Source organism: Gambusia affinis, linkage group LG16 (assembly GCF_019740435.1).
Source record: "Gambusia affinis linkage group LG16, SWU_Gaff_1.0, whole genome shotgun sequence".
NCBI classification, from domain to species: Eukaryota; Metazoa; Chordata; class Actinopteri; order Cyprinodontiformes; family Poeciliidae; genus Gambusia; species Gambusia affinis.
This window is the reverse complement of record NC_057883.1, coordinates 20661909-20688906: the sequence shown is the minus strand read 5'-3', so window position 1 is coordinate 20688906 and position 26998 is coordinate 20661909. Positions and strand designations below refer to the sequence as shown.

At 36.5% G+C, this 26998-nt stretch overlaps 1 protein-coding gene across 1 annotated transcript; it reads left to right on the top strand.

The window, feature by feature from the left end:
- The first annotated feature begins 343 nt into the window (after positions 1 to 343).
- prima1 (proline rich membrane anchor 1) lies at positions 344 to 25850 on the top strand. The gene is made up of 4 exons (XM_044142357.1): positions 344 to 642; positions 3941 to 4082; positions 10253 to 10385; positions 24390 to 25850. The coding sequence occupies exons 1-4, from the start codon at positions 358 to 360 to the stop codon at positions 24487 to 24489; spliced, it is 660 nt and encodes a 219-aa protein (XP_043998292.1). The 5' UTR covers positions 344 to 357; the 3' UTR covers positions 24490 to 25850.
- Positions 25851 to 26998: the final 1148 nt, after the last annotated feature.

Genomic DNA, 26998 nt, shown 5'->3' with positions numbered 1-26998 from the left:
GGACCCGTCTCTGTTTTCTTTCACTTCTCAATTTTAAGATCCCTCCTCCTCTTTATTTCCCTCTTCCTCCTCCTCCTCAACTTGGATGGCTTGAGCGGCTCGTCCTGCGCTCTTGCTCGCCGCCGCGGAGAGATGTAAGGTCTGGGCCGTCCACCGCCCTCACACTGCGCGGAGCAGTGGCGTGATTCAGGTCGCTATCTGACAGAAAGAGAGAGAGAGAGAGAGAAACAAACACACACACAAAGAGAGAGAGAGCGAGAGCGAGAGAGATAGGAGGGTTAAAAAAGAGGAAAAAAACTACTTTGGAGATGTGAATGATCGCGGGTTTGCTGCTCATCCCACCAGCTCGCCTGTCCTATGCGATCGACAACGGGATGTGAAGAGGAAAATGATTGGGGCATAAACTATTCCCGGAGACGCCTGTCACAGCTACAGCCGCTGAAGTGGAAAGGGTGGATGGTTATTTCGCAAACACTTCAAGCCTATGTATACTACTGCATTCATTTGTTGGAAACGCTTCCTAGTATCTTCGAGAACAGCGCAGGAGGAATGCTGCTCCGAGATCTGATGCCATTTACTTTAAGTTTTTGGCCTTTTTTCATCGCTCACTGCCTCCTGTCACAGCTTTTACTCTCATGCAAGGTAAGCATCGCGTTGAGGTGCATGAAGGGGGGAAGCTGGCTGCACGGATCCGACTGGAGTTGGATGTTTAACTAACTTACAGCGGTCTGTTTATGCTCATCGTGCTGCAGCTGCTACTCTCCGCATGGGAAAATACCCTAGTTTTTTAATTTCGGGGGGATATTTAGTTTCAATTCTAACATCACAGGAAAAAATAAACAATTATTAATGATCATGAATGACGTTTATTCCACATAATAAACGCAAAAGTAGGTTTTCGAATCTATCGCACATGAGCAGAACCACGTCACTTTGTATTTTGAAGGAGGTTTTCACTGTTTAACACATTTTGCACTGAAATAAAATTATGTTGGCAATAGTGCTGAAACAATTAATCGAGTTAATCGTGATGAATCAATTATTGGATCGATTACTTGGTATCAGTTAAAATCTGAATCGGCAGGTCAGGCTTGTTAAAGATTGGTAATTGGCCAGAAAGGTGCAATCAGTGCACTGATAGTTAAAGGGAAGGGAAATAGGTCTAAAAAGAACTTAAAATCAAGTTTTCTTCTGTTCAGAAAATAAGAGGACATTCAGAATCACTGCTAACGCAGCTACATCTGACCATCCAAGCAAGTTAACCTCAAAAGCAGGCCGCAACATGCCAAAAGAAGGCTCTGTTAAACCTAAAATGTTATCAGGCTCTTGCTACTGTCAAGCTAAGTTTAAGTTTTTAGGCAGAGATGAAAGTTAAAGTTTTCTCAGGACAGAGGACATGTTTGATGTAAACAAAAATTCAGCATTGCAGGAACACAACCTCGACTCAGCTGGGAGATCTGACCAGCTTCAGAGAACTATCATGAGTTTCATCGCGTATCAGAAGGTGACTCAAGGAAAATGTGAAAACAAACCAAAAATTTCTATAAATCCACTAATAACTGGTGAGAATAAAGAAATGTAAAATCCTGGAATGGAGATTTGAAACAACATGAACCCCTAAAACGTTTCATGGCTGAAAGTAAGAGTTAAAATCTTTCCTCAGACTGATCGACGTCAAAGACTGGCTGCAAGAAGTACCTCACTGAAATTATTTCTGTCATTTCCATTTCTTTAGGGCTCAATTGAACAAATTTAATTTCAGTTATGAGCACAGGGTTTGGGTCTCTTTCTTTCAAAACATTTTCTGTTTTTGCTGATTTGGTGCAGCAAAGTCGACTTTTCAGTAAAAGTCTGAATTAATTGTTTTACTTATTACAAAAGATTAGTTATTAAAAGATGAATATTTTGCGTTGTGAGAAACATTTTTGCATTGAAAGAAAATGAGGTTGATAATAAGGCTGAAACAAGTAATCGAGTTCATCATGACGAATCGATTATCAAATCAACTAATCATAACCGAAGCATCGACACGCTAAAATGTTTACTGAAAGAACAAAATATTAAGCAGCAATGAAGTCATAACTGTATAAAAATATCAACAAAAGAAAAACTTTGTAAACGTTCAACCCAAAACTCTTCATGTGGCGACATTTTAGCTTCACTTGGTTCATATTCTGTAAAAAATAAATCTCTTATTAAGCACCTTTTGCTTTCCAATTATTAATTTGTTAATCAAAATAATCAGCAGATTAGCCATACACTGTATTGATGATAAATCAACAGCTGTTCACAAGTTGATGTTAGTGTATTTTAGCTGCAGATGCATCCTTTGCTACAAATAATCAATCGTTCACTAAAGGAATGTTGTTGGATTTGAGTTAAAATGTTTCTAAAAAAATAAAGGAATTATTTGTTTATTGAAATCTTTTAATGTATTTATATTATGGAAACAACCTTAAATGAAAAATTTGCAGAATGTGGCAATTTTTTATCTGATTAATCATCAGAGTAATTGATATCAATAATTAAAATAGTCATTAGTTGCAGCCCTAATTACGTTTGTAATAATTTTACCCTGATTACAAATAAAAAGTCTCCATCTGCATCAACTCATCTTGCAGTTTGGGACCACACAAAATCAGACCAACGACCATAAGTGGCCCCCGGGCCACACATTGGACATCCCTGTATTGGGGGTTTGGTGATAGTTTTTATCCACAGTTGTATTGAAATGTTTTGATTAATGAGTAAAACGTTAATTTTAAGCTTTAAACTATCGATTAACCTCGTGATTAATCGATTAATCATGTAAAGAAAATTGGCACATTCTAAAGATTTTTCATTTTAAAATTAAGCATTTTTTTTTATTCAGTATTAGAAATACTTTAAATGATACAAATAAACACATGATTCCTTTATTAAATAAGAAAATAAACATTTTATTGCCTTAGATGCAGTAACACATCATTCCTTTATTGAATTTGAACCAGGTGGAGTAAAACTACGGTACTTAAGGAGAATTGAGTAAAACATCTTTACAAACAGAGGTGTTTTTATTTTTATTTTAAATGCAAAATGCATATGATTTTGAACAGTTTTGGCTTAATTACTGCTCTGATCATGTAGATTTTTCAGCAAATTGTGACTCCAGTTAACGATTAATCAATTACAAAAGTTGAAGATACTTTGATAATAGTAATAGAATAATTATGGACATTTATTTGATGAATGAATGAGGAACGTTTATTTGTGTAGCATGTTTTCAGCAACAGAACAGGTCTAAGATCACAGTCACCAGTTATGAAACCAATTAATCACGATTAATCGTTTCCAATTAATTTGGGTTTTAGCCTAATCAAGTAACTTGTTCGGACATAATTTTTTAAATAAGATGAAATTAAGTATTGAATATTTAATTGTGTGTCCTAATTAGTCCTAATCAGCCCTCCTGTTCTGGGAACATGAAGTAGCCAGTTGTGTTTTCTGTTAGCAGCATTCCCACCAGGATCCCTGCAGCAGGCATATGTTACTGATGACCACTCTAACCTTTGCCCGTTGCAGCTGCCTACAGATAGTGGTGAGATGTTCTCCACATGCACGCAGTGCTGCCAGGGTTTATGTGTAATGTGATCTGCTCGAGTTTCCAAGTCCTCCCACGCACACTCCTCGGGGCAGCCTGCTGCCCACTCTGCTGGTGGGTGGTTTCTTACAGGGAGAGCAGCAGCAGCAGCAGCAGCAGCAGCAGCCGTCGACGTGATACTATTCTGCATGTACTACACACACACACACACACACACAGCAGCCCCAATGACAACAACAGTGGAGCTGTGATGTGAAAGGAATGCTGAGAGGAGGAAATCCACGGTGCTGCTGAGTGTACACTGCTGATGCTACTCCTGAGTAACGCGGTCTCTCTTCCTCTGCTTTCCCTCGCCATAAGGGAGAGATCCAGAGGTCATGCTCGTGGACGGTGGCGGAGAAAGTTGGCGAACAGTGCCAGGTGGCGTGCCACTGTAGGAGATACCCTCCCCTCCCTCCGCCTCCGCCTCCTCCACCGCCTCCTCGGCTTCTGGGAACCACAGGTAAGAACTCCAATCCGCTCAACTAGAGTTAAAAAACTGGTTTATTTTCTTTCACATGTCTTTAATTAATTTCTTTTAGAAATATTTTTATAAATAGAGCATAACATCATGTCTAGTTGTCAAATTTTGACAGATTCTAAACCACAAACAAGTCAAAACACTGGAAAAATAAAAAAAAAGTATTTTGGGTCTATTTTCAAGTATTTTGGAAAATAAGACAAAACTAACTCAGTAACTTTTCAGCAAGGTATAGGATTACATAAATAATTCCTTAAGTACTTGTTCCACTGCAGATTATTTAATTTTCCCATGTTTTAAATGAACAATCTGCCAGTGGAAGTGGTACTTTTCCATCAATATTAAGGAATTATTGTTGCTGTATCTTGCTGAAAAGTTACTTGGAAGTTAGTTTTGTCCTTCCAGTGTACTGAGATATTTACACTAGAAACTTGATGAAAATACTTGGTAAGATTTTGTTTTCTGCAGTGCAATGGCCAGGCAATACACTGCACAAACGCAACGTTTTAACAAGTATTTTTGTCTAGTTTCTTGTGCAAATAACTGAGTAAAAATAAAATAAGACAAAAAAAAAAAAGACTTACAAGAAACTATCCAGAAAAATATAGAAGCTTGTTTAAAGTAAATAATTCCTTAATATTGATTTTTAAAAGTACTACTTCCATTGGCAGATTATTTAACTTATAAGATAGAAAAAATGTCTTTTTATAAATGAAATAATCTGACACATTGTTTTAAAATCAATATTAATAAATTATAAACTTTGGATAATCGCCTGTATCTTGCTAAAAAGTTACTTGTAAGTTAGTTTCATCTTATTTCAAGTGCACTAAAACATTTGTACTAGAACCTAAAGCAAAAGCACTTTGTGTTTTTGAGAGTTTGTGTTTTTGCATGTTCATCCTGATGTTGTCGGTTTTGCACCAGTTCTTCCTGCGGTAAACGTCTCCACAGCATGATGCTACCACTCCCGTACTTTACAGCTGGAGTGCATGTTTCCATTTTTACCTCTGGGTGTAACAATGATCATTATGACCAAACAATTAAATTTTTGTTTCATCAGACCACAGAATGTCTCCAAGAATTAACTGCAAGATGTAAGCTGGCTTAGTTAGTTTTGTCTTATTTCAAGTGTATAGACCAAAAATACGTGGCAAGTTTTTGTATTTTTGCAGTATGGACCTCAAGTAATAGAACAAGTTTAAGGAAAATAATTGGAACTTTTCTGTTTTTGCGCAGGAGGGAAAATGTACCATCAGCCCCCCCTGAGATTAGTGCAATGAGTGCAGTTTTGCACTCTTGCATCTGTGCATGTAATAGAGCCAGCAGGATGCTGACAGCTGAACACAGGACTAATTTATGCTGGGTCTGACTTTAGGGAGTACCCAACTGTCTGAGAAATCCAAGCCTGCTGTGCCGCCATACTCAGAGGTTCAGTGGTAGGGTTTTCCCCGTGAGGAGTCCCGCCGCCCCCGATCATAACACAAAGGAGTTCATTTAATACGCTAATAAGGTGCTAATGAAACAGTGCAGCAGTTCCACCTTCAAAGTTTAACCGCCAGCATGAAGAGAGCATATTGGTGGTAATGCACACTGGGCCCTTACGGTACATCTGTGCCGATCTATTGCTTGTAGCGGCAGTTTTCTCCCCCTCATGCGGCCGAATCGTCTCACACTGTGAAGGTATATCAGCTGGCAGAGAGAAAAAACCAGCAGAAACCAGCAGAAACCAGATATTAACACAAAACTGTACTGAAGCAAGAGTAGCACTACTTCAAAACAATTTTATTCAATTAAATGTAAAAAATGTTTGGTAAAAATGCAGCTCAAGTACCGAGTAACTGATCAAAACATCAATTATTTAGTATTTAAAAATTACATCATCAGATGGACCAAAATGTAAAGTTATGGGTGGCCCTGTCGCAATAAATCAATTAATTGATTAATCGTAGGATAAATTAAAATGAGCTCAATAATTTCATTTTGCACAATTTATTGTTTTTTTCTCTCTCTTTCTACCAAAAATGGTTGATTAAACTCTTCAGTCTGGCGCTTTGGTCTAAACCTGTCCATTTTTTGAAGAACAATTTTGTTTACAGAGACTTCATAATTTATTTTATTAGATGTTTGGTTTATCCATCCATCCATCCATTTTCTTTACACCCTTCGTCCCTAATGGGGTCAGGAGGGTTGCTGGTTCCTCTCCAGCTGCTTCCCGGGCGAGAGGCGGGGTACACCCTGGACAGGTCGCCAGTCTGTCGCAGGGCAACACAAAGACATACAAGACAAACAACCATGCACACACACACTCACACCAAGGGAGAATTTAGAGAAACCAATTAACCTGACAGTCATGTTTTTGGACCGTGGGAGGAAGCCGGAGAACCCGGAGAGAACCCACCATGCACAGGGAGAACATGCAAACTCCATGCAGAAAGACCCCCGGCCGGGAATCGAACCCAGGACCTTCTTGCTGCAAGGCAACAGCTCTACCAACTGCGCCACTGTGCAGCCTTGTTTGGTTTATTTATTTTGGATATTTTAAATGTTTTCACTTATGGGAAAAATGTCTTGTTTTAAGTTAACATGTGAATCAGAAGCTTACAAAGCAATGACATCATCATCTGGCATTAAAGACAGAATTAGTTTCAGAGAAAGTTCAGGTCAACAGCAGCCGCTACAAACCTCAGAGTTGTGGGCGGAGCTAAAATGTTGCGTGAGAACAAAACTCAGCAATGGACCAAAATTCAAACAAACTACTGTGATAAACTATCCACAATGTTTGACCCAAGTCGTACTGTTGGAAACATTTTTCAACCAAATGGGTTAATGTGTTTTCACACCTGACAGTCTGGTAGACCACAGCTGCAACATTTGTTACATTTTCAGATGGTGCGGTTCATTTTGTCATTACACTGTGTCAAACAAACCTTTTAAAAAAACTTGTTCCCCTCCTCACCTGTGGTGGCGCTCAACCAAGAACTACTGAAGGAAATGACACAAAAACCGCAGAAGAAGACGTTCTTCATCACAAAATGTAAAAAAAAAGAAAAAAAAATTGAGTACGATTTCTTTTTTGTCTTTGGTAAAAAAACAATGAGCCCTTCCTTCCACGTGTGCTAGACTCTCACATTTGTTTTGGTTGCATTTACCCAGCATTCCCTGTGTTGTAGTCCACTTCCTGGATTTGGAGCGACCTCTGGTCCGCTTGGCGTTCATACATGCATTCAAACCGCACCAGAGTTCACTTTAACCCTTCCAGATCTAACATATTGGGGACAATCCAGCAAAATTTACAGTACCGTAATTCCGCCACACTTTGCACCATCTAACAAATTACAACGGATTCTGAAAGGGGAGACATTGCACTTTCCAGCTGATGACAAGTTATTACGGTAATTTCACTCCCGCCATAGCAGGGAGTGAAATTAATCTGAGGGGCGCTCTATTAAATTGCAAAAAAAACTTGCTAGATATTGAAAGTTCCAGTTGTTATGGATAACTGGGCAAATATATTTACTCACAGGACATTTAAAGAACCGCGAACAACTAAAATAAGCAAAAGTATCCAGGCAGATGTTTGAAATGTAAATAATAAAGGGTTAATCAAACCAAGACTGAGGTTTCTAGGCAGACCAGAGTTAGCTTTTTTGGTCCGCTTCAGAATTCAATTACGCGTTCACACTTCCCCAAACGAACTGGACTTTCTACGCAAACAAACTAGAGTTCGGCTGACTAAACAGGAACAATCTGAATTCACCCTAAAAAAAAAAAACCAAGCGTTTGGAAATAAATAATCATGTTTCATCTTATTAATCTGAGCATTTCTTGCTGAAAGTTTATATAATTATATGATCTCAAGCATCCAGAAAAACAGAGCGCTGAAATATGGGACAGGCGGAGCTGATGATGCAGCTCTTCTGCGCTACACTTTGGAATCACTCACCTCTTATCCCCATGAAAAGAAGAGCACTTAATCAGGGGGTAGGAAGGTCTCAATCTATCACTCCCAATGATTTTCTTTCTGTCCGCTCAATGTAGATGGATCTCTTCCCCGCACTCCCCACCCGAGAGTTAAAAATCAAGAGTTATAGACCCTTCAGTGCTTGTTGTCAAGGTCACTGCATGAGTGCTGCCATGGCCATCTGACTGCAACCAAAGGTGGGGGTTTGAACACCCAATTATGCCCAGTGGCACATTTACCTTGCGAGTGCTGCATCCGCATGTTTTCAGCGTCCAGCAGCAGCAGCAGCAAATCATGAAAAGTATGATAAGTGGTCCAATTTATATTCTCCCCTAACTTAACACAGAACTGTTTGCAGGAGGTGGAGACAGCATGAATAATTTATTTTAAGAGAGGGCTTTTTTTCCTACTACAGAGAGGCATAATTATCTTGATATTCCCTGTGCAACCTGATTTGAAGAGGTCTTAGAGCTGAAGTTCTGTAGTCTTTAAAAATGCATCGAATATGCATGACCAACATGAAAAACTAGGACAATGACTAGGACCATGTCTGTCCGCTAAAAGGAGGTAATAAAAGATTGGAGAATAAGAGTCTGTGTGCTAAAAATGGTTAATTTAAAAGACTGGAGCTTCATCACGCTGCGCTAGATCCTTAACACCGGCTGAATTAGAGCCTTCAGCCGGTGACAAAACGCAGGATTAAAATGAGAGTTTGGCAGAGAAGAGCTTTTAAATTTACAGCGACTTATGACAGAGCCATCGCTTCACTCCGGGGAAATGAGCTGCACTGGAAAATCAAAACTTACAGAAGAAGTATTTGTTGTTTTCTCTTAAAAAACATCATATTCAGAGTTATTAGTTTATTGTTTAGGTTGTGTGATGTATTTCCAAGGATATAAAGGTGCTCAGAATTTGCAGGCGACTTGTATGAAATTCTGCAAAATGCGTAGAGAGAAGCTGGAGTTGCTGAGGCACGTAACGTTACACAACATCCCTGCGAGTGATTCGACTCCACAGATCTAATGTGGAAAGAGCAGGAGGTTCTTGCAACGGTAATTGGTGTAGACAAGAGTGCTGGTGTAAGGGGGGCTGACGGGTGCCTAAATGATTCATGGTGTCAGGCTGGATATCTCTGAACGCTGAACCTAAGACCTGCAGAACAGGCAAGGCCACAAGAGCATCCGTGCTGCTCACCCATTGGTTTGGGTGAAAAAAGCTTAAAAATTCAAATATTTTATATGGTTTTCTGCATTTCGTTTAGAGCTGAAATGATTAATCGTGATTAATCGATTATTGAAATAATCATCAACTTATTTAGTAAGCAATTAATCATTGACGGACTCAGAAAAATGTCATTTGGTGAAAGAACAACACAGTTAAATAAGTAATTAATTCAAAACTGCACAAAAAATATTTACATTTTGCATTTAAAATAAAAAAACAAAAAAAATTTGTAAAAAAAACCAAAAACAACTATGTTGAGCAGATTTTGGTATCAATCAGTAAATTGCAAAAACATTCAACAGATCAAATGTATTGATGTATTGATGTTAAGTCAAGCAAAAAAGGTTTTTTTTTTTAGTTGTAGATGCATCCTTTGCTACAAATAATCACCAAAGTAATATCTATGTTTTTGCCTTTTAGGCAGTAAAATGTTTAATTTCTCATCTAAAACAGGAAAATAACATTAATATTATAAATACGTTGTAAAAATAATGTTTTCCAGATGTTTTTCAAGCATTAACATAGAATAAGCCTGTGTTTAAAGAACAATTTGCAGAATGTTAAATCGATTAATCACCATAATTAATCGGTTACTAAAATAATCGTTGGTTGTAAATTTAAGGTGCTTTTTTTTCATTCTTAAATTTATTTACATTACTTGAATTAATTAAACTGGCATTAAATTTTCCTATTTTAAAATATGTCATTTTTCCACGATTGAATTTGCTCCTGCTTACAATATTTTGGAAATACAATAATAATTTAGTAACACATGATTCCATAGCTATAGTAAACCAACCATGGTAAATTTTTAACATTTATTTCTAATATTAGCACAGAATAAGCTTAAGTGGTAAGATAAAATCTGCAGAATGTGAAAATCTTTCATTTGATTAATCGTCAGAATTAAGCGATTAATCGATTGCACCTGTAATTTTGTTTAATCTTTCCTCCTTTTTCTCAGTGGCAGAGCCCATGGTGCCGTTGTTGAGGCCCTGGTGGAGGGAAGTGGACGTTATAGTGCTTGGGACAGTGAGCTGTGCCTCAGTCGTCTTCCTCCTGTCTGCCATCATCATCTGCTACAAGGCTATCAAAAGGTTAGAGGAAACTCTTCTTATCGTGTAAAGCACCTTGCAGCTGAAATGTGGCATTCAAATAAACTTAATTGATTGATTGATTGATTGAACTCTTCCTGTAAATATTAATACATTGTTTTTGTTAACACTTTATTTCAATTTATTGAATAAGACTGACATGACACTGTCCTAAACATGACAAAGCACATGAAACCTGTCATGAAGATGAACGAGTCTTTGTGAATCATTCGGTAAATAATGACACTTTTAATGCAACGATGACCATTTTCACAGACTTTTAATGCAACGTTACATTAAAAGTGTCATTATTTAAAGGTAAAAGTAAAGGTAATCTTATTTATATAGCACATTTTCATTAATAAGGCATAACAAAGTGTTTTACAGGAATTAAAAGGAAATACAAACAAAATAACCAACCAAACGATAGAGCAAAAGAAGAAAACGCTAATAATGTTGATAGTTTACCGTCGTAAACATTCATAAAGACTCGTTCGTCTTCATGAAAGGTGTCGTGTTTATGACAGTGTCATGGCAGTTTTATGCACACCCCGTCAAATAAAGTGTTACCTTGTTTTTCAGTAGACATGGGGAAAATCCTGTGTAATATAACATTCTCATGTCCGTGAAAAATTTAAACAAAATGTGCATGTCTTTATGTGGAGTGAAATGGTCAGTTCAAAAGTCAGGAAAAAAATATGTTTTTCATCATTTGTTCACTTATTTACGTTCTTTTAACTGCTTCTAGAACAAACTTTGGTTGTTTGACAGAATCCTGAAATCAATTGTTTGTTTGTTTTTTTATTTTTAATAAGCACATTCTTCTTCCTGCTCCCTTTCGGACATCTTGCGTTGACGTTATTCTTTTTGTTGCTTTTGGACAATTTGGATTTTTGCTTTACTTTGTTCATTTATATGTTTCTGTTCAAAATAAATTCCTAAATGCAGTAAAACTTATTTTTTTGTTTAAATTCCAACATTTGGAAAACTAAAATAAAAATCTGTCCTAAATTGGATTTCAAAACATTTTGTGTTTCTCCCCAAAACAATTTCATTTAGATGTTCCAGACATTTCCACTGTCCAACATGTACGGTAATTAAGCCGGTCCTTATAATCAATAAATAAACTACACTGCAAAAACTACAAAATTAACAATTAATTTTAGTCCATTTTCTTGTGTAAATATCTTATTACACTTTAAATAAGACTCTACTAGCTTACAAGTAACATTTCAGCTTATTTTAAGTAAATAATTTCTTAATATTGATAAAAATACTAGACGCCGGGGACGATTACTTTACTTATAAGACATTTTCCCATGTTAGAAGTGAATTTGTCTGCCAATGAACTAGAACGTTTTCATCAATATTTAGGAATTATTGTCTTAAACCACCCTCTATATCTTACTTTTTAGTTAGTTTACTTGAAATGAGACCAAACTAAGACATTTACACTAAAAAAAAGACCAAAGAACTTGGTAATATTTTGTGTTTTTGCAGGGCAATCCATTTAATTTATGGTATTTGTTGTGTGTGGTTTTTATCTCTGTTTTATGTATTGTTTTTGGTCGTTTTTGTTTTATTTATTATGGATATTTGAAATATTTCCCAGTTCCAGTCTGGAGTGTCCTTTAGAAAATTAAAATGTATTGATTTTTGAGAGGACGAACTTGCATTATTACGCCATTATCATCATATTAGGAAAACATTGTCAAAACAACAATAGTATCGTTTATTGCCGGCAATTTTTTTTTTTTTTACTGTAGCCTCTCGGTTTCTAGTTTAATTTCTCAAAGTGTAGACTGAAACGATGGAGAGTCCAAACGCAGATCACATCGATTAAATAAAATTAATCGGTTAACTGTGCAGCGCAGGCAGAAAATCAACAGAGGAGAGCAAATCTACTTAATACACAGATGATGAATAATAAATTAGTAGTTAAACAAGGACACGTTACAGGTATGATATTAGAAAAACTGGGCCCAGAATAAAGAAACAAAACAAAATCCAAGTTATATAATTAAGAAGAGGAGATCCACAGGCCTGATTAACCAAAGAGCAAACACAGCAAACAATATCGCTCTGAACAATTTCCATATGTGACTAATGCTTTGGACCGGCTTTGTGAATGTGAACAAAAGAGGCAAGAACTGGGATCCCAACACAAAGCATCCTGAGCTTCCTTCCCATTCGGCAAATTAAAAGATAAAAGTTGAGCTTAGCGCCTGCAGCAGCAACAGATTCAGACTTTGTTTTAGCGACGAGTTGTCACACAAATTCTCTGACCTCCAGATAAATGTGCAACCAAAAGATGTTTACATCCTGCTTTTTAGTGAAAAATATGCAAGTTTCTTCTGTTTTTGCTTTATTTTGTCACATTCATCCAATAAATTCATGTATTTAGACAAAGATAAGCTCAGTAAGTACAAAAAGTAGTTTTCAAATAACTTAATTGATTTTCTATTATCTGTTCATCTCATGAATTTTTGTTTTGCTTCATTTTGTCCATTTCTGCTTTTTATATTTAGTTCATTCCTTTGAGATTTATGTTTATTCTTTATTTCAAAATCTACTTTGAAAACCTCTTTTCTATTGTTTGATTTTGTTCTCCAACCTTTTGGCGTTCAATCGTGATAATTTCTCCTGTTCTGTTTGTTTACATTTCCGTTTTCTTGTGTTATTATTATCAGCGAGTTTATTTGTGTTGCAATTTCAGCAACAAAGCATTTCAAAGAACTTTACTTGATAAAATTATGACACAATAAACAAATAAAAATCAGTAGATTTGAGTGGCTACATAAAGAGAAACAATAAGTTGAAATCCGGAGTATATTTAATCTTTTTTCCAGTTACAGGATAACAACTGGGAGCTCTAAGCAAATGGGTTTTTCATTTGGTGTTCTAGTTTTGTTTTTGTTTTTTTGCAGTTTTCAGGAAGTTTGTTCCAGATTTGTAGTGCATAGAAGCTGCTTCTCCATGTTTGTTTCTGGTTCTGGTTCTGCTGACTGGTCCAGAACCAGCAGACCAGAGTGTTCTGGAAGGTTGAGACAACAAAAGCATATGTTTAATTTATTTTGGTGCTAAGCTGTGATTTATAAACTTCCAAGTCTGATTAATCTTTTAAACAGACCTGTGATGAAACTGTGGCAGTAATCAATAAACACACAGATGAGTTTCTGTAGATATTAGTCCTTTAATTGTGGAAATGTTCTTCAGGTGATAGAAGGCTGTCTTTGCAACCGTCTTTATGTAGCTCTGAATGTTCAGGTTCACTGCTTGACTGCTAGTTTACAACTGTAATAACTGAAGCTCTACATTGTTCCTCTTTAGGTCCAAAGAACATTTTTGTTTCTGTTCAGCTGGAGAAAGTTTTGGCACATTCACACATTGATTTGTTCTGAAAATCTACAAAATGGGTTTAGAGTCAATTGGTGACACTGTAATATAGAGTTGTGTATCATCCTCATGGTTATGGTAGCTACTCTTATAATGTGTTATAACCTGAACTAGCTGGAACATATTAAATGGGAGGGGCCCAGGATTAAACTTTGGTTTACCCCACATGTGACTTCTGATGAAGTTACCCTTATTTCTTGTCAGTCCACAGATCTTAAAACTCTTTGGGATCATTAAGATGAATGATTTTCCTTTGTTTTAGTCTTCTATCTCACCCATGGATGTCACTTTTCTCTCTTTCTTACATAAACTTAACTAGAGGACTGTACTTTCTATGTTGTTTTGGGATTTTTTTAACCCTCCCAGAGGAGCCACTGATGGGCTTTTGGAGTAATTTTCACTGGCAGACCACTTTCATGTTTCTCTATCTGTAGATGATGGCTCTCTCTGGGGATTTCTGGAATCCCAAAGCTTTAGAAATGGCAGATAGATGTCAGTCTGTTTCTTAACTGTTATGGTGTTTTCACATCTGACAGCCCGGTAGACTTGGTTCGATTGGGAATCAAAATTGCTACATTAGTTACATTTTCAGCTGCTGAGGTTTAATTTCACACTGCTCTGCGTCAAACAAACCAAACTAGTCGAAAAAGTTGTTCCCCTCCTCGCCTGTGGTGGCGCTGCAACAAGAACTACAGGAAGAAATGACACAAAAACCTCAAAAGAAGACATGAACGCAACTTTATTCTTCATGGAATGTCAACAAAAATCGAGTGGTGTCAAATTTTAGCGGTTGTGGGATTTCTCTTTTGTCTCCGGTAAAAGACTAAGAGCTATTTCTCCAGCTGGTGGTTCTATTTACCCAGAATGCCCTGCGCTGTAGTCCACTTCCCGATTGGCGTTCACATAAGCATTAGCATCATGCCAGAGTTCACTTTAACTGAACTGAAACCTTGCTTTTTAGACAGAACAGAGTTTACTTTTTTGGTGGATTGATTGTTCGCTTCTCACCTAACAAACCGGACTTTCTAGAAAAAAAATCTGGAATTGGATTAAAGCGGATTAAAGAGGGTTGGTGTGAACGCACCCTCAATTTTTAGAGCATATTGTGTATCTTTATAAGATATATTAGCCAACTTCCTGATCTGGGTGTAACATTTACCGTAGTTGTTTTTATTTTAAGTTTTTTCTCTTGATGAATAAAATCCTAATTTTAAACCTACTTTTCATATTTTCTCGGGTTTATCCGACACTAAAGTAGGTTAATTGATGTGAAACAGAAGAAAACTCTGACTAAGCAAAAACTGTAAATGCGCTCATCTCTAAACAAACATCTAATACACAAACATGAATAATTTGGCAGATTTACTCTCTCAATAGAACGTGGAGCAAACATGGATCTCACACTTCATGTGAAAAAGGCTCCAAGCCTTTAAATTAGGAGCTATTCAGTAATTTATTTATGCAGTTTTAAAGATATTTACTTTCATTCCTCTGTATATTTATGGATGTGTATTAAGTGTGCTTTCCTCACACCTTTTCCACCTCCTCTTTATTTAAAACAACAAATGGGCAAAGTCAGGGCGTGGAAGTAATGGGTGGTTGGCTCAGGAATTCATTAAGGCAATTCTCCATCCTCCCGTAGCCAACAGGCACCATTTTTAATGCAGCAGCGGTAAGAACGTGCCGTCGCAATACGAGCTGGGGCTCCAAACCCAAGCCATTATTTATGGATTAATTTGCGCAGTCATTCAGTGGCAGACCACATCTTTTATACATGCGGGAAGCAGGTTGTGTCCTTAAGCTGCCAGGGCTCCAGACTGCAGGCTTCATCATGCTCCGCTCCAGACTGCGTCATTACGCTTTCACCAGTCACCAGCCGCGAGGTGAGCTGGTCGGGTTAAAGTGTGACGCCATGAGCGCTCTGATCATCCAGAGGAAAGGACAGATGTGATGTGTTTACTGAGCAGGGGCGTGTCTAGATTTCTCTCTGTGGGGGGCCACAGACTGTAGAAGGGTGGTACAATAAAATTATAATTTCATCTAAACATTTATTTACCCAAACAAAACACATGAGTCTATTTAGGATGAGAAAACTATGAAGTATATTTCTTTATTACAGTGGCAGTGTTTTCCAAAGTGGAGGCCTCAGAAATTTGAAAGTAAGATGAGAAAGAAAATCTTTAAATCAGACATTTTATTTTATTTTGTTTTTAATAGTTTTTCAGTCATATTACTTCCATACAGTCACTTTTGTAATATATAAGTTAGTATAACTTATTGGAGACTGAAACGGAAAAATTAAATAGTCTTTATTGTTAATTGCCATGTTTATCTTTGATTGGCTGCCAGTCAAATGTAAACAAGTTGCTTTGAAATGACAAGAAAATATGAAAAGAGGAAAAGACTGCAAAAAACCACACGACTCAAAGCCAACATCAGAAGAGGAAGCATTTATGCTAAATAAATGTGATAATTATTGAACATTAAATAAAAGTGAGAAAAAAAATTTAAAGATAATTTAATGTTTCTTTACATATTTTGTAGAATTGTCTGGAAAAGTTTGGGAACCCAGAGGCTACTTGTTCTTGCCTATTTAGCTTAGCTTAACCGTACAAAACTCTATTTTTAGCACCATTATGCTAAGTTTATTCATGTTATAGTCAAAATTATTGAACCTTTGTATATTACAAATTACAAACAACTGTTCAATTACCCCCATTTTTCTATTGTGAGGAGTAAGGTTGATTTTATTAATTGTGATTAATTGATTATTTAGTAATCGATTAACCCCTAACTGGAGTATAAAAACTCAATAAAGGTCATTTGCTGAAAAAAACATCATTAATCAGAGCACTAATTAAGCCAATATTTACAAACAAAATCATGGTTTCGTAACGCAGTAACACAATCTGCTTGTGTGGAATTAACAGTAATCTAATTACTTTCTTTGCAATTATAATCTCTTATTTTACTCATTATTTGAAATTAGTTAGCTTTTTCACGCCCCTGTTACTGAACCAAGCGAAGGCAGTAATTCAGCGTCTTGGTCAGTAACAATGTGAGAAAGAGTTTGTCACTGTGAAGAACACATTTGGTTATATTTAGCCCTTCCAGCCGCTCAGTGGTCCGGGCTTTCCCAGTGAAAACCGACTGGCTGAGGGCCAAAGCCGGAGCATCACAGACAGAAGATGAGCCAGCTCTGCAGGTCCCAGCCCTGCTACCCTTTAGTTAGTTCTCATAATCTCAGTCTGCCAGTCATCTGTCAGAAGCAAAGGGGCTGAAGCAGAAAAACAACTTCCATACAATCCTTTTCTAAAGTCAACACCACCAGGGAGTGTGCAAAGGATTCAGACACATGCTGCGTTTCAGTGTTGCTGTGCCATCCAAAGCAAAAGACATGATGCTGCAGTCCAGGCAGTTGGCCATCTACGAAGCCAAAACAAATGAAACCCAAACCATCTGACTAATGAATGCTTTTCCTAATCACTCCCTGCTCTGGGAGGCTCGTCTGAGGATAATTCAACCCCAAGCAGATAACCGCAAACGGGGAAAAAAACTATAATCTCCAGGGCTTTAACAGCTTGGGTTTCTTGGTTATAACTTCATTTTGTTTAGCTGCGACTTTTTGTTTGTCTAATTGGGTTAGATTTTAAGACTGTGTCTTCTATCTTTCATTAGTTGTTATTAGTTAAATGTTCTTTAGTTTCAGTTAATTTTTTTTATAAGTTATGTTAGTAGTTTTAGTTTTTCCATAACTGAAAACTGAGATGGGTGAGACCAATCAGCGCCATGGAAAATAAATGCTGCTCCTGGATTGGCTGCTTTTCAAAGACCGGCCAATAGCATGTCGAGAAGGTTTGCCAAAGTTTTGGGGTTTACGTTATAGTTTTATTTTGTAAAAAGTTAATGTCTTTGGTGTTAGTAAATGCGCTGCTTAAAAAACCCCCCTCCTAATTGTTGAGTCATAATCAATGAGCTCTGCGCTGTTACCTAGCAACCCAAGCCAAGCCCAGGCCCGTTACCTAGCAACCTAAGCAGAGCTCCAGCTCATTTGTAATCTTTTCTTTCTCTTATTGTTAAGACGTTCAGAAAATACAAACAATTTTTTAATTTGTTTGTCTAATTCAGTTAGTTTTAATCAACAAACTTCTTGCATGGGAATAAATAAATAAATTTCACATCACTTCAAAAGGCTAATAAATTTATTCAAAAACACAAAAACAAAGGATATTGTATCTATAATTTCAGTATGTTTTAGTTAGTTTTACAAACGCACAATGTAGGTCCAGTTAGTTATAGTTTTTCCCCAATAATTACCTTTTTTAGTTCTGTCAGTTAGTGAAAATGTTCTCAATATTGGTTTGTGTTATTTCATTAGTTTTAGCTAACTATAATAACCTTGATAATCACATATTTGCCAACACATTATTCAGCTATTTATTAAAACTGCCAACCCAGCAGCATCAAAACTGAAGCCACGTTTTGCAGCCTGTGTTTAATATTTCTACCTTTTACTCTTAATTTCCAGATGGCCGGTGTAATTGTAAACAGCTCAACACATGTCCCAATTTCTCCACCATCCATTCCCCAAACTTCAAAAAGGAAAGTGTGCGCTGTGATTGCACAGCTTTGACATGAAATATTCATCTCACCTGTGAAGGGTTGTGTTGCCACCTGCCATATGCCGACAGCATGACATTTATTATTGAAGGGCCGGGTAGAGGTCGCGCCGAGGGCCCGGCGCTGTGGACCCGTGCAGTGGCCCGAAGTGACATGGTCACTCCGTGGAGAGATTACATCCTGGGGAAAATAAACAAGCCTGAAAATCCATCCAGAATGACACATGAAACATCACATAAACAGCTTTTATAAGCCTGCTTTGCCTCTGATTGTTTACTTCAATAAAGTAATTAAGAGAAATACTGCAAAATGAGATGGATAATGGGAAATTATGTCTTTTAATAATTGTATGGAGGATCAGCAGAGACTAAAAGGACTGCTTCTGTAACTCTGCTAAGCGTTTGTGAGTAAATTAATATATTTACCAGAAAAAAAAAAATCCTTTTTGGGTCTTTTTCTGCAGCTTAAACAAGTACAGTTTGAGTCGGCAAAGGCAGTGCGCCAAACAGTTAGGAAAGACAGACAAAAAGATGCTGAGGTCAGCAGGACCAATTTACTTAATGAGAAAGATAAAGATAAAAGAAGTCAGTCAGCGAAACATGAGGTTTGGGCGAGGAGGGATTAGAAATGAACAGGCAGCTTCAGTGAGACGAAGGATAAGGACCCGTAAATGGTGGCTTGTTAAATGTAGGATCTAATGAAGATACTTAATTATATTTATTTACTTAAATTTAATCATTCTCATTAAGACAATACAGCATTACATTAGTTTAATATGTGCTCTCCTGAGGATTGTTCACCAAATTAAAAGTACATTTTGAAAATAAAGTTTCAGCAGATGTTAAACATTTCTGTATCAGAATGATAATATTTCATTAGCTGTAAGCAGAAATCAGTGAATTAAATTAACTTTGTTTATAATGCGTGTGCGTGGACTAAAAGGATCAGAATTACTGTCTCAAACCTTTTGTTTACATTTTCAGAAGCATAGCAGGTCATGATGTTTAAGGAGTTTTAATTTGAACTTTGTTTAGAAATATAATTTCAGTTCAGTGTAGAGTCTGAAAATGATGGATTTCTGCGCAGGTCTTGATCAGAGTATGTTTTATCGGATTTTTGAGAGTCGGTGAAGCTACAATTCAGCTGCAGGCTATGTTAGTCTCATGTATAGATGGAAGTATAATGCTACATATTAAACTCTCCCACTCCGTATTCAGCCACTTAAAAGCATCCTGACAGAATGATACTGCCATCACCGTGTTTCACAACTGGAGTGAATTTAAATGTGACCTATTGTGCTTTTTTGAGCAGATTAGTATTGGTCTGTGGGCTATACCAAACATATTCATTAGATATTTAGCACAAAATCATTCTGCCTGATCTGTTTTAGGGCCTCTTGTCATGTTAAATCCAAATAAGTTGCTACTGGCCACTCCCCCAACTCAACGTTTACACTCACCAATGAAAATGGCTGCAAACAACTGTGCAATTAAACAACCATTACATCTTTGAAAAGCATTAGTAGAGTTTCCTGCACAACCAACAAGAATTTAGCAAGCGGTTTCTGGATATTAAGTGAACAACAAAACACTTGTCCTTTCCAGCTGCTTTTGAACAGCACATACAGCAGTAAAACCAGCTGACCAAATATGTTGGAGTTCTGCTTGGGTTGCTAGGTAACAGGCTGTGCTTTGCAGGGGTTGCTAGGTGACGGGTAATGCCTGCTGATTGGTAATTTTATCTTCCAAAGGTTTTTGAAACAGCTCATTAACTTATTGATTAAATAAACAGCTGAGTGTTTATTTTATTTTAGCTTAGGCTGTTTTTAGAAGCAGTAGAGACTCAACTAAAACCACAACAAAATGCAAAATGTGAATTTTGCATAATAAGTCACCTTACAAGGAACATCATAAATCAATCACTCATGTTATCTTAGTTGGGTCAGAAAACTATTTAAACTTTTTTAAGTTGTAATTGACTTTGTATGTGGGAGCTAGTATTTCAAATTTACAAGATTATGGTTAGAATTGGTCATTGATTAGAGATTAAAATCTTTTCAGGAGCTGCAGGTTTGTTGTGATGCTTGAAAAGTAGGGAAATTCCCTGGCTGCTTGTACACACCGGGATCCATGGGTGAAATTCTGGTCTATCCTAATTCCCAGAGCTACAGCTGTATCAGTGCGGCATCTCAAACCCAACAGCAGAATGTGTTTCCCCCCTGAGGCTGGGCACTTTCATTTCTGAGTCTCCACATGGTCACAGCAGGCAGCGTCTGTCCTATATGGCCATCCTGTGTCCCTGGTGTGCTCTGATACAAACCCAGCCAGATGACACAAGTCTTAGTCATCGTCTCACACTTTGTTCACAGTTTTTTTTTCCCTCTCGCTAACTTTCCTGACCTTCAGCAAAAGAATGCAACTTTGATTTTATTAAAAAGCACAGGATTATAGGGTGCCGTATGTAAAGTTACACAACACAGTTAAAAATTAATAGCAATAACTTGGTTTATTTAGCCTGTCATAATAGGAAATAAATTAGGGTTCATTTTTCAAAGTCATATTTTCACCATGTCATTCATTTATAATTGGCACAGTTTCAAAATGAATATTTAATTAGCAAGCTAAATATTTACTTTACAACTAAATGTAGCTTCAAACTACATATTTATTTTTGAAAACATATGCTAAGCTCATCAAGACCAAGTCAAAAACACTAGAATCTTCGAAGATAAATAGCTAAATATTTAACTGAGTTAAATGGTTAGCTAATATGGAATTTCACTTACCGAAAACCGGAAATAGACTACCAAAATAAAAGGGAAGCAACTCTTGTACGTGACTGTTACTCCTGTCACCTCTTCAGTATTGTTTCTTTTCCTCTCGACATGTACAACATTTCAGCTCAAAAAATAGATTGTGTCGTTTTTAATTAAATATTAATTATTGTATAACATTTTATAGCTCCAAAATACACGCTATTTAGTTGGCAAGTTTAATATCCAGCTAGCGAAGAGATAAATGTTTAGCTAACATGCAAGTTCACTTACCGATAACTGGAAGTGAGATACCAAAATAAAAGTTTTCGTAGCAGCTCCTGCTGGCGTGACTGTTGTTGCTCAGGTTACCTCTTTAGCGTAGTTTCTTTTCCTCGCGATATGTACAACATTTCAGCTTAAAGAAAAAAAACCCATTTCAGTTTAAAACATAGAATGTGCCGTTTTAAGCTGACGATTTATTTTATATTTATATATTTAGCTAATGCAAATTCACCTGCCGATAACCGGAAGTGGACTATAAAAATAAACGAGACTGTTTCTTATCCTCCTATTGTGTAAAACATTTCAGCTTAAAACAAAGGACGTGGGATGTTTACCAATGGATCCACAGCCACACTGACTGCACTGAGTCACCAGCTGTTTAGAGCTAAAAATATCTTGCTTGCTAGCTAAATATTTAGTTTGGCGCTACATACTTAATTGGCAATCATACTATTTACCTTATTTAGGTTGCTTACTAAATATTTAGTTTAGAACTTGTAAATATTCATGTTGCTAATGAGATATTTACTTTGAAACAGCAACATTTGTAAATGAATGAATAATATTGTGAAAATATAACTTTCGAAATGGACTCATGACAGATTAAATAACCCACATAATTTCTGGTAATTATTTTACTTTATAAACATCACCCTATACTAGATTGTCTATGTATCTCTGTATTATTTTTTCACAATGATTGCAATCATAAATATCTTTCATTTAAAATTTAATTAAACATTAGGTGTTAAATTATAACGAGAGCTTGTTTAAACTAAATTGAAGGCAATTTATACTGACTTATACTAAACTGACTTGTACTCTAACATACGGTTTACCATACTTTTGAAAAAGTATTCATAGTCAGTTCCTTTTGTCCATATTTTGTAACATTACAGCTGCAATCTTCATTGTGTTTTGTTGGAATTTCATGGGGTCGATCAACACAAAATAGTTCACAATTATGAAAGGTTATAAAAATAACACATGGCTTTCCAAATCTTATACAATTATAACACTGAAAACTGTGGTTTGGTTTTATATTCAGCTTCCTGAGCCGTTACTTTGTAAAACCTTTGGAAATATAGCTTAACTCTTCTAGCTTTTCACATTTAGATTATTTGTTGACCTTAGATTCACGAAATAGCTGAACTCAGTCTGACTGGAGACTGTCTTTGAATGTCAATTTTCAAGTCTTGCCACAGATTTTTGTTTGGATTTAGGTCTTTGTCTTCCCCCAGTCTCCAGTTTCAAGTCTTTTGTAGCTTCTAACAAGTTTTCTTTGGTCTAGTATGATCTGCATTTGGAAACTGAACAACTTCACTGCTGGGGAATATACTTCCCTATGACATGATGCTGCCACTACCATGTTTTGCTGTGGTTATATTTGTTTTCTTCCATACTGTGCTTTTCATTTATCTCACAAACAACTTTTTCTTTTTCTTTTTGCTTCTGGAGAATTAAACAGAATATTAATTTGAGCTTTCAGCCACGAGGACGAAAGACGAGACACACAGTAAGAACGTTGCTCTGATGGTCAGGACCAGGTACAGTGCTGAGTTGGACAATGACTGTACTCACTGTATTCAGATCTGTCTCCAAGTTACATAAGCCTGTGTGGGGACAGAGGCTGAGGGGGCTGATGAAAAGCCACAGTACACTGGACAAATATAATATAACCAAAAAGGCTTTGTGGAGTGCATGAAAAGGGCTACACTGAGTGAAACGGCTTTTAGCGGCGAAGGAATCATGGGTTGTAGCAGACCTTACTCACAAAAAAGGATAGAGTTTAGTGTGGAGCACAAATATGACATGTCATGTATTTCCCAAGCTGTTTTGACAGCCTTGCATGCTTATTACTTAGAGGGGAAATTACATCTACCAGTCCATGTAGGTAATTGTCATATCTGCTGCATGGTGATGTATTTTTCACTCCTGTCTCCTTGCAAAATTGACCTTTAAATATTTAGTTTTTTTACAGGAAGGATTGCCCAGATCAACAAATCCAGGAGAGGAGCAGCAGAAATCAAATCATCTTAAACTTGACATATTGTGCTTCCCTGAGCAGGTTAGGATAGGTCTATACAGGACATCTTCATTATATTTTTGTCAGTTTTGACTAATTTTAACTTCTCTCAGACTGAGGCATTTTAGGGCTCTGTCACTTTAAATCCAAACAAGCTGCTGCTGGCCACGACCCCAACCCAATATTTATACTCAAATGTGAAAATAGCTGCTAACAGATGAGAAATTATACAAACGTACATCTTTGAAATGCAGAATTAAAAATGCAGCAAGTGGTTTCTGAATGGTAAGTCAGAACCAAGACAGGAGTTTAAAAATCTAATCAAATTTTATTTGTATAGCACATTTCAGCAACAAGGCAGTTCCAAGTGCTTTACAGCAAAAAACACAAAAATCAACCAGTAAAATATTACATTTTTTGCTATTCAGTTGTAAAAAACTGAATATGAAAAATAAATTGCTATAATATGGATTGTTTAAGATAATTGTATATAGAAATCTTCTGAATGATACCTGTAAAAGAAGGTCCCAAAAAAAGGGACAAAACACTTGCCTTTTCCAGCAAATATTGTCCAGCCAACCAAACGTGCTTTAGCTGAGTTCTTGGGTTGCTAGGTGACGGGCAGAACTCTGCTGGGGTTGCTAGGTAACGGGCGGAACTCTGCTGGGGTTGCTAGGTGAAGGCCAGTGCCTGCTAATTTGTGACGTTAAATTTGAAGATTTTTGAAAAGGTTCATCTTCCAGGTACCAAAAAAACATGAATTTATTGCCAGTGGTTTTTAGAAGCTTTTGGGACCCAAATGGAAGTACAAAAATGTCCAAAATGTGAATTTTGCATAATATGTCTCTCCTATAAAGACAAACAGACTGGAAGTTGTAATGACACATGAACGTTATGCCTCAGAATTTGTCCTTGTGTTTGTCGGTAGGAAACCACTGCGAAAGGAGGAGAACGGGACGAGTCGCGGGGAGTACGCCATGAGCATCCGCAACAAGAAGGCCATGGGTACAAACAACACTGTGGTATAGACTTTTTCCTGGTCCAGGAAGTAAACACCATCATGTCTACATCATGTCTCCTGAAAACAACAGACCCTTTCTAACCTTTAGCGCAACATGAGTTCACCAGAAGCTTTCAGACAGGTAAACCTCTCCTTTTTGTTTGGCATTTAGCCCGGACTGACAATGCCCTTTCGCTCAAGAGGAGCTGAAAAAAGACGGAAAGCAGAGCAAAATCGGAGCAGAAAAGACAGAGAGACAGGATCCACAACTCCCTGTGGTGTCAAAAGCAGCACAGCAGACCGGGCATTATGCTTTTAGTAACAGCAAGTGTTGCTGACAGGCTGGTTGGCTGCAGGCTGGAGAGGAGCTGTCTGCCAGTCTGCAGCAGATCCAGACCTCACGCACTGTTGACGTCTGCAGCGAGACAACGGGCAATCAGACGGGGCAACCAACAACATGCATGATGTTTTTACAGAGAATGAAAGATTTTTATATAATCCTCCTCTCTGTCACGGTGTCCACCTTTTGTTCTCCGTTTTACCACATGCTTTGTGAAAGGCAGGATCTGCCTCTGAGATGTGGATTCATCTGACTATGCAATATAAAGAAATTTATATTTAACAGAAAAGAAGAGCAGCAACATCAACACGGGACTTCCTGGTTGTTTTACCACGCCAAAAAAAGAGACTTCTGTTCCCTGTAATATATTTTAAGTCATTCATTTATTTATTTTATTTAACTATCTTCAAATTTATTTTTATACTTAAAGAAAACTGTCCTGTAATTTACACACATGCTTACAAATCTTGGACATTTTGAGGAATTTGTTTTTTTTCTTGATTGCTCTGTTTTTTTAAGCAAATAATTTGTAAACTATGTTAATCACTAGTGATCTTCCTGCTGAGACTCTGGTTTTTCTCTCTGGGTGTTGAGATACAGACAAGGAAAGAAGAAGTGAGGTCCCTGCTTACATTGGATTTATAAGGGAAATTAGCAGCCAGGTGCTGCTGATCATACTGTTCTACACTGCAAAAACAGAAAATCTTACCAAGTAATTTTGGTCTAGTTTCTATCAAATATCTTAGTGCACCTGAAATAAGACAATACTAACTTGCAAAAAGCTTTTCAGTATAAAATACAGGCTTATTTTAAGTTAGTATTTATTTAATATTGATGAAAAAGTGCTAGTTCTGGCAGATTATTTCACTGATGACACTGGAAAAACGTATTGTTATAACTTGCAAACACAACTGCATATCTGCAAAAGAATGCCTGAAAAATAAGAAGAATCGAGGTTTCACAATGGCTAAGTCAAATCCCCGTCTTCAGCCTTTTTGAAAGGTTAGTTGGGAATTTCAGAGAGGGTTGCAGTAATAAGACGGAAAGGAGCTCCAACTTAAAAAAAAGAGTTAATTTGTTCTAAGTAATAAAATTAAGTTTGTAAAACTTGTTTATTTAAGCTTTTTTAATATGACAACTTAATAAACTTAATATATTTACTTGTATATATATATATATATATATATATATATATATATATATATATATATATATATATATATATATATATATATCTATAGTATATAACCTCAATTTGTTTACTTGTGACAAATTAACGACATTTTTTAAAGTGAGTTCACCTATTTTCTTTTTTCAGTGTGGGCAATAATAGTGTAAAAGACACTAAACCACTGCTTTGTTGCTGCTAATGGTGGCTGTAAAAGCTACTAAATCAAGGGGTGTACTTACTTTATTTTTCCCATGTCTGTGTTTCAGCTCACCAGACTTACGGTAAAAAGTCAGGGCCTCTATGATGTGCTATGTGAATGTGTGTTTCCAGACGTTTCTTTCTGTACTCCGTCACGCAATAGTCTCAAATCTTAACGGTTTGTTTCCAGCCACGTGATCAGACTGTACGGAGAGAAATTAGTTCCAATATTGTTGTGAGCAAAGACGTAAGTTAAAAAAAAAAAATTTATTAGGAAAAAAACGTATTTCAAAAATTAAACTTTGAATAAATTCTTAATCAAAAAATGTTTTGTGAGAAATATACAATGTGTGTCAATGCAGTTTGACATTTTTTCAGATTTTATTTTTTCAAATTATATTTTTTTAAATTATTTTTATAAATAAGGACCAAAACTTCCTGTCCAAGGTGACCAATAGAAATGCTGTTGCTAACAGCCAATCAAATGCGTCTTCTTGCCAACCTTTGGAGGAAGTCCCGCCCACAGAAATCTGGAACAGAATGCAATTTGAAAAGAATAAAGTTCGTAAAATTTAGTCTTAAATTTTTTGGAGGGAAAACCATAAAATATATACAAAAAATTTAATAAAAAAATAAAATATAAAAAGTATCAAACTGCAAAAAGTTAGCACAATTTTTGAATAAATATTGTAAATTACTAAGTAAATTGAAGTTATTTAAATTTTTGAAACAAGTATTAGGGCCAAATAAATAAATAAATAAATAAATAAATAAATTAAAAAATAAATAAATGAATAAATAATAAAAAAATAAATAAATTAATAAATA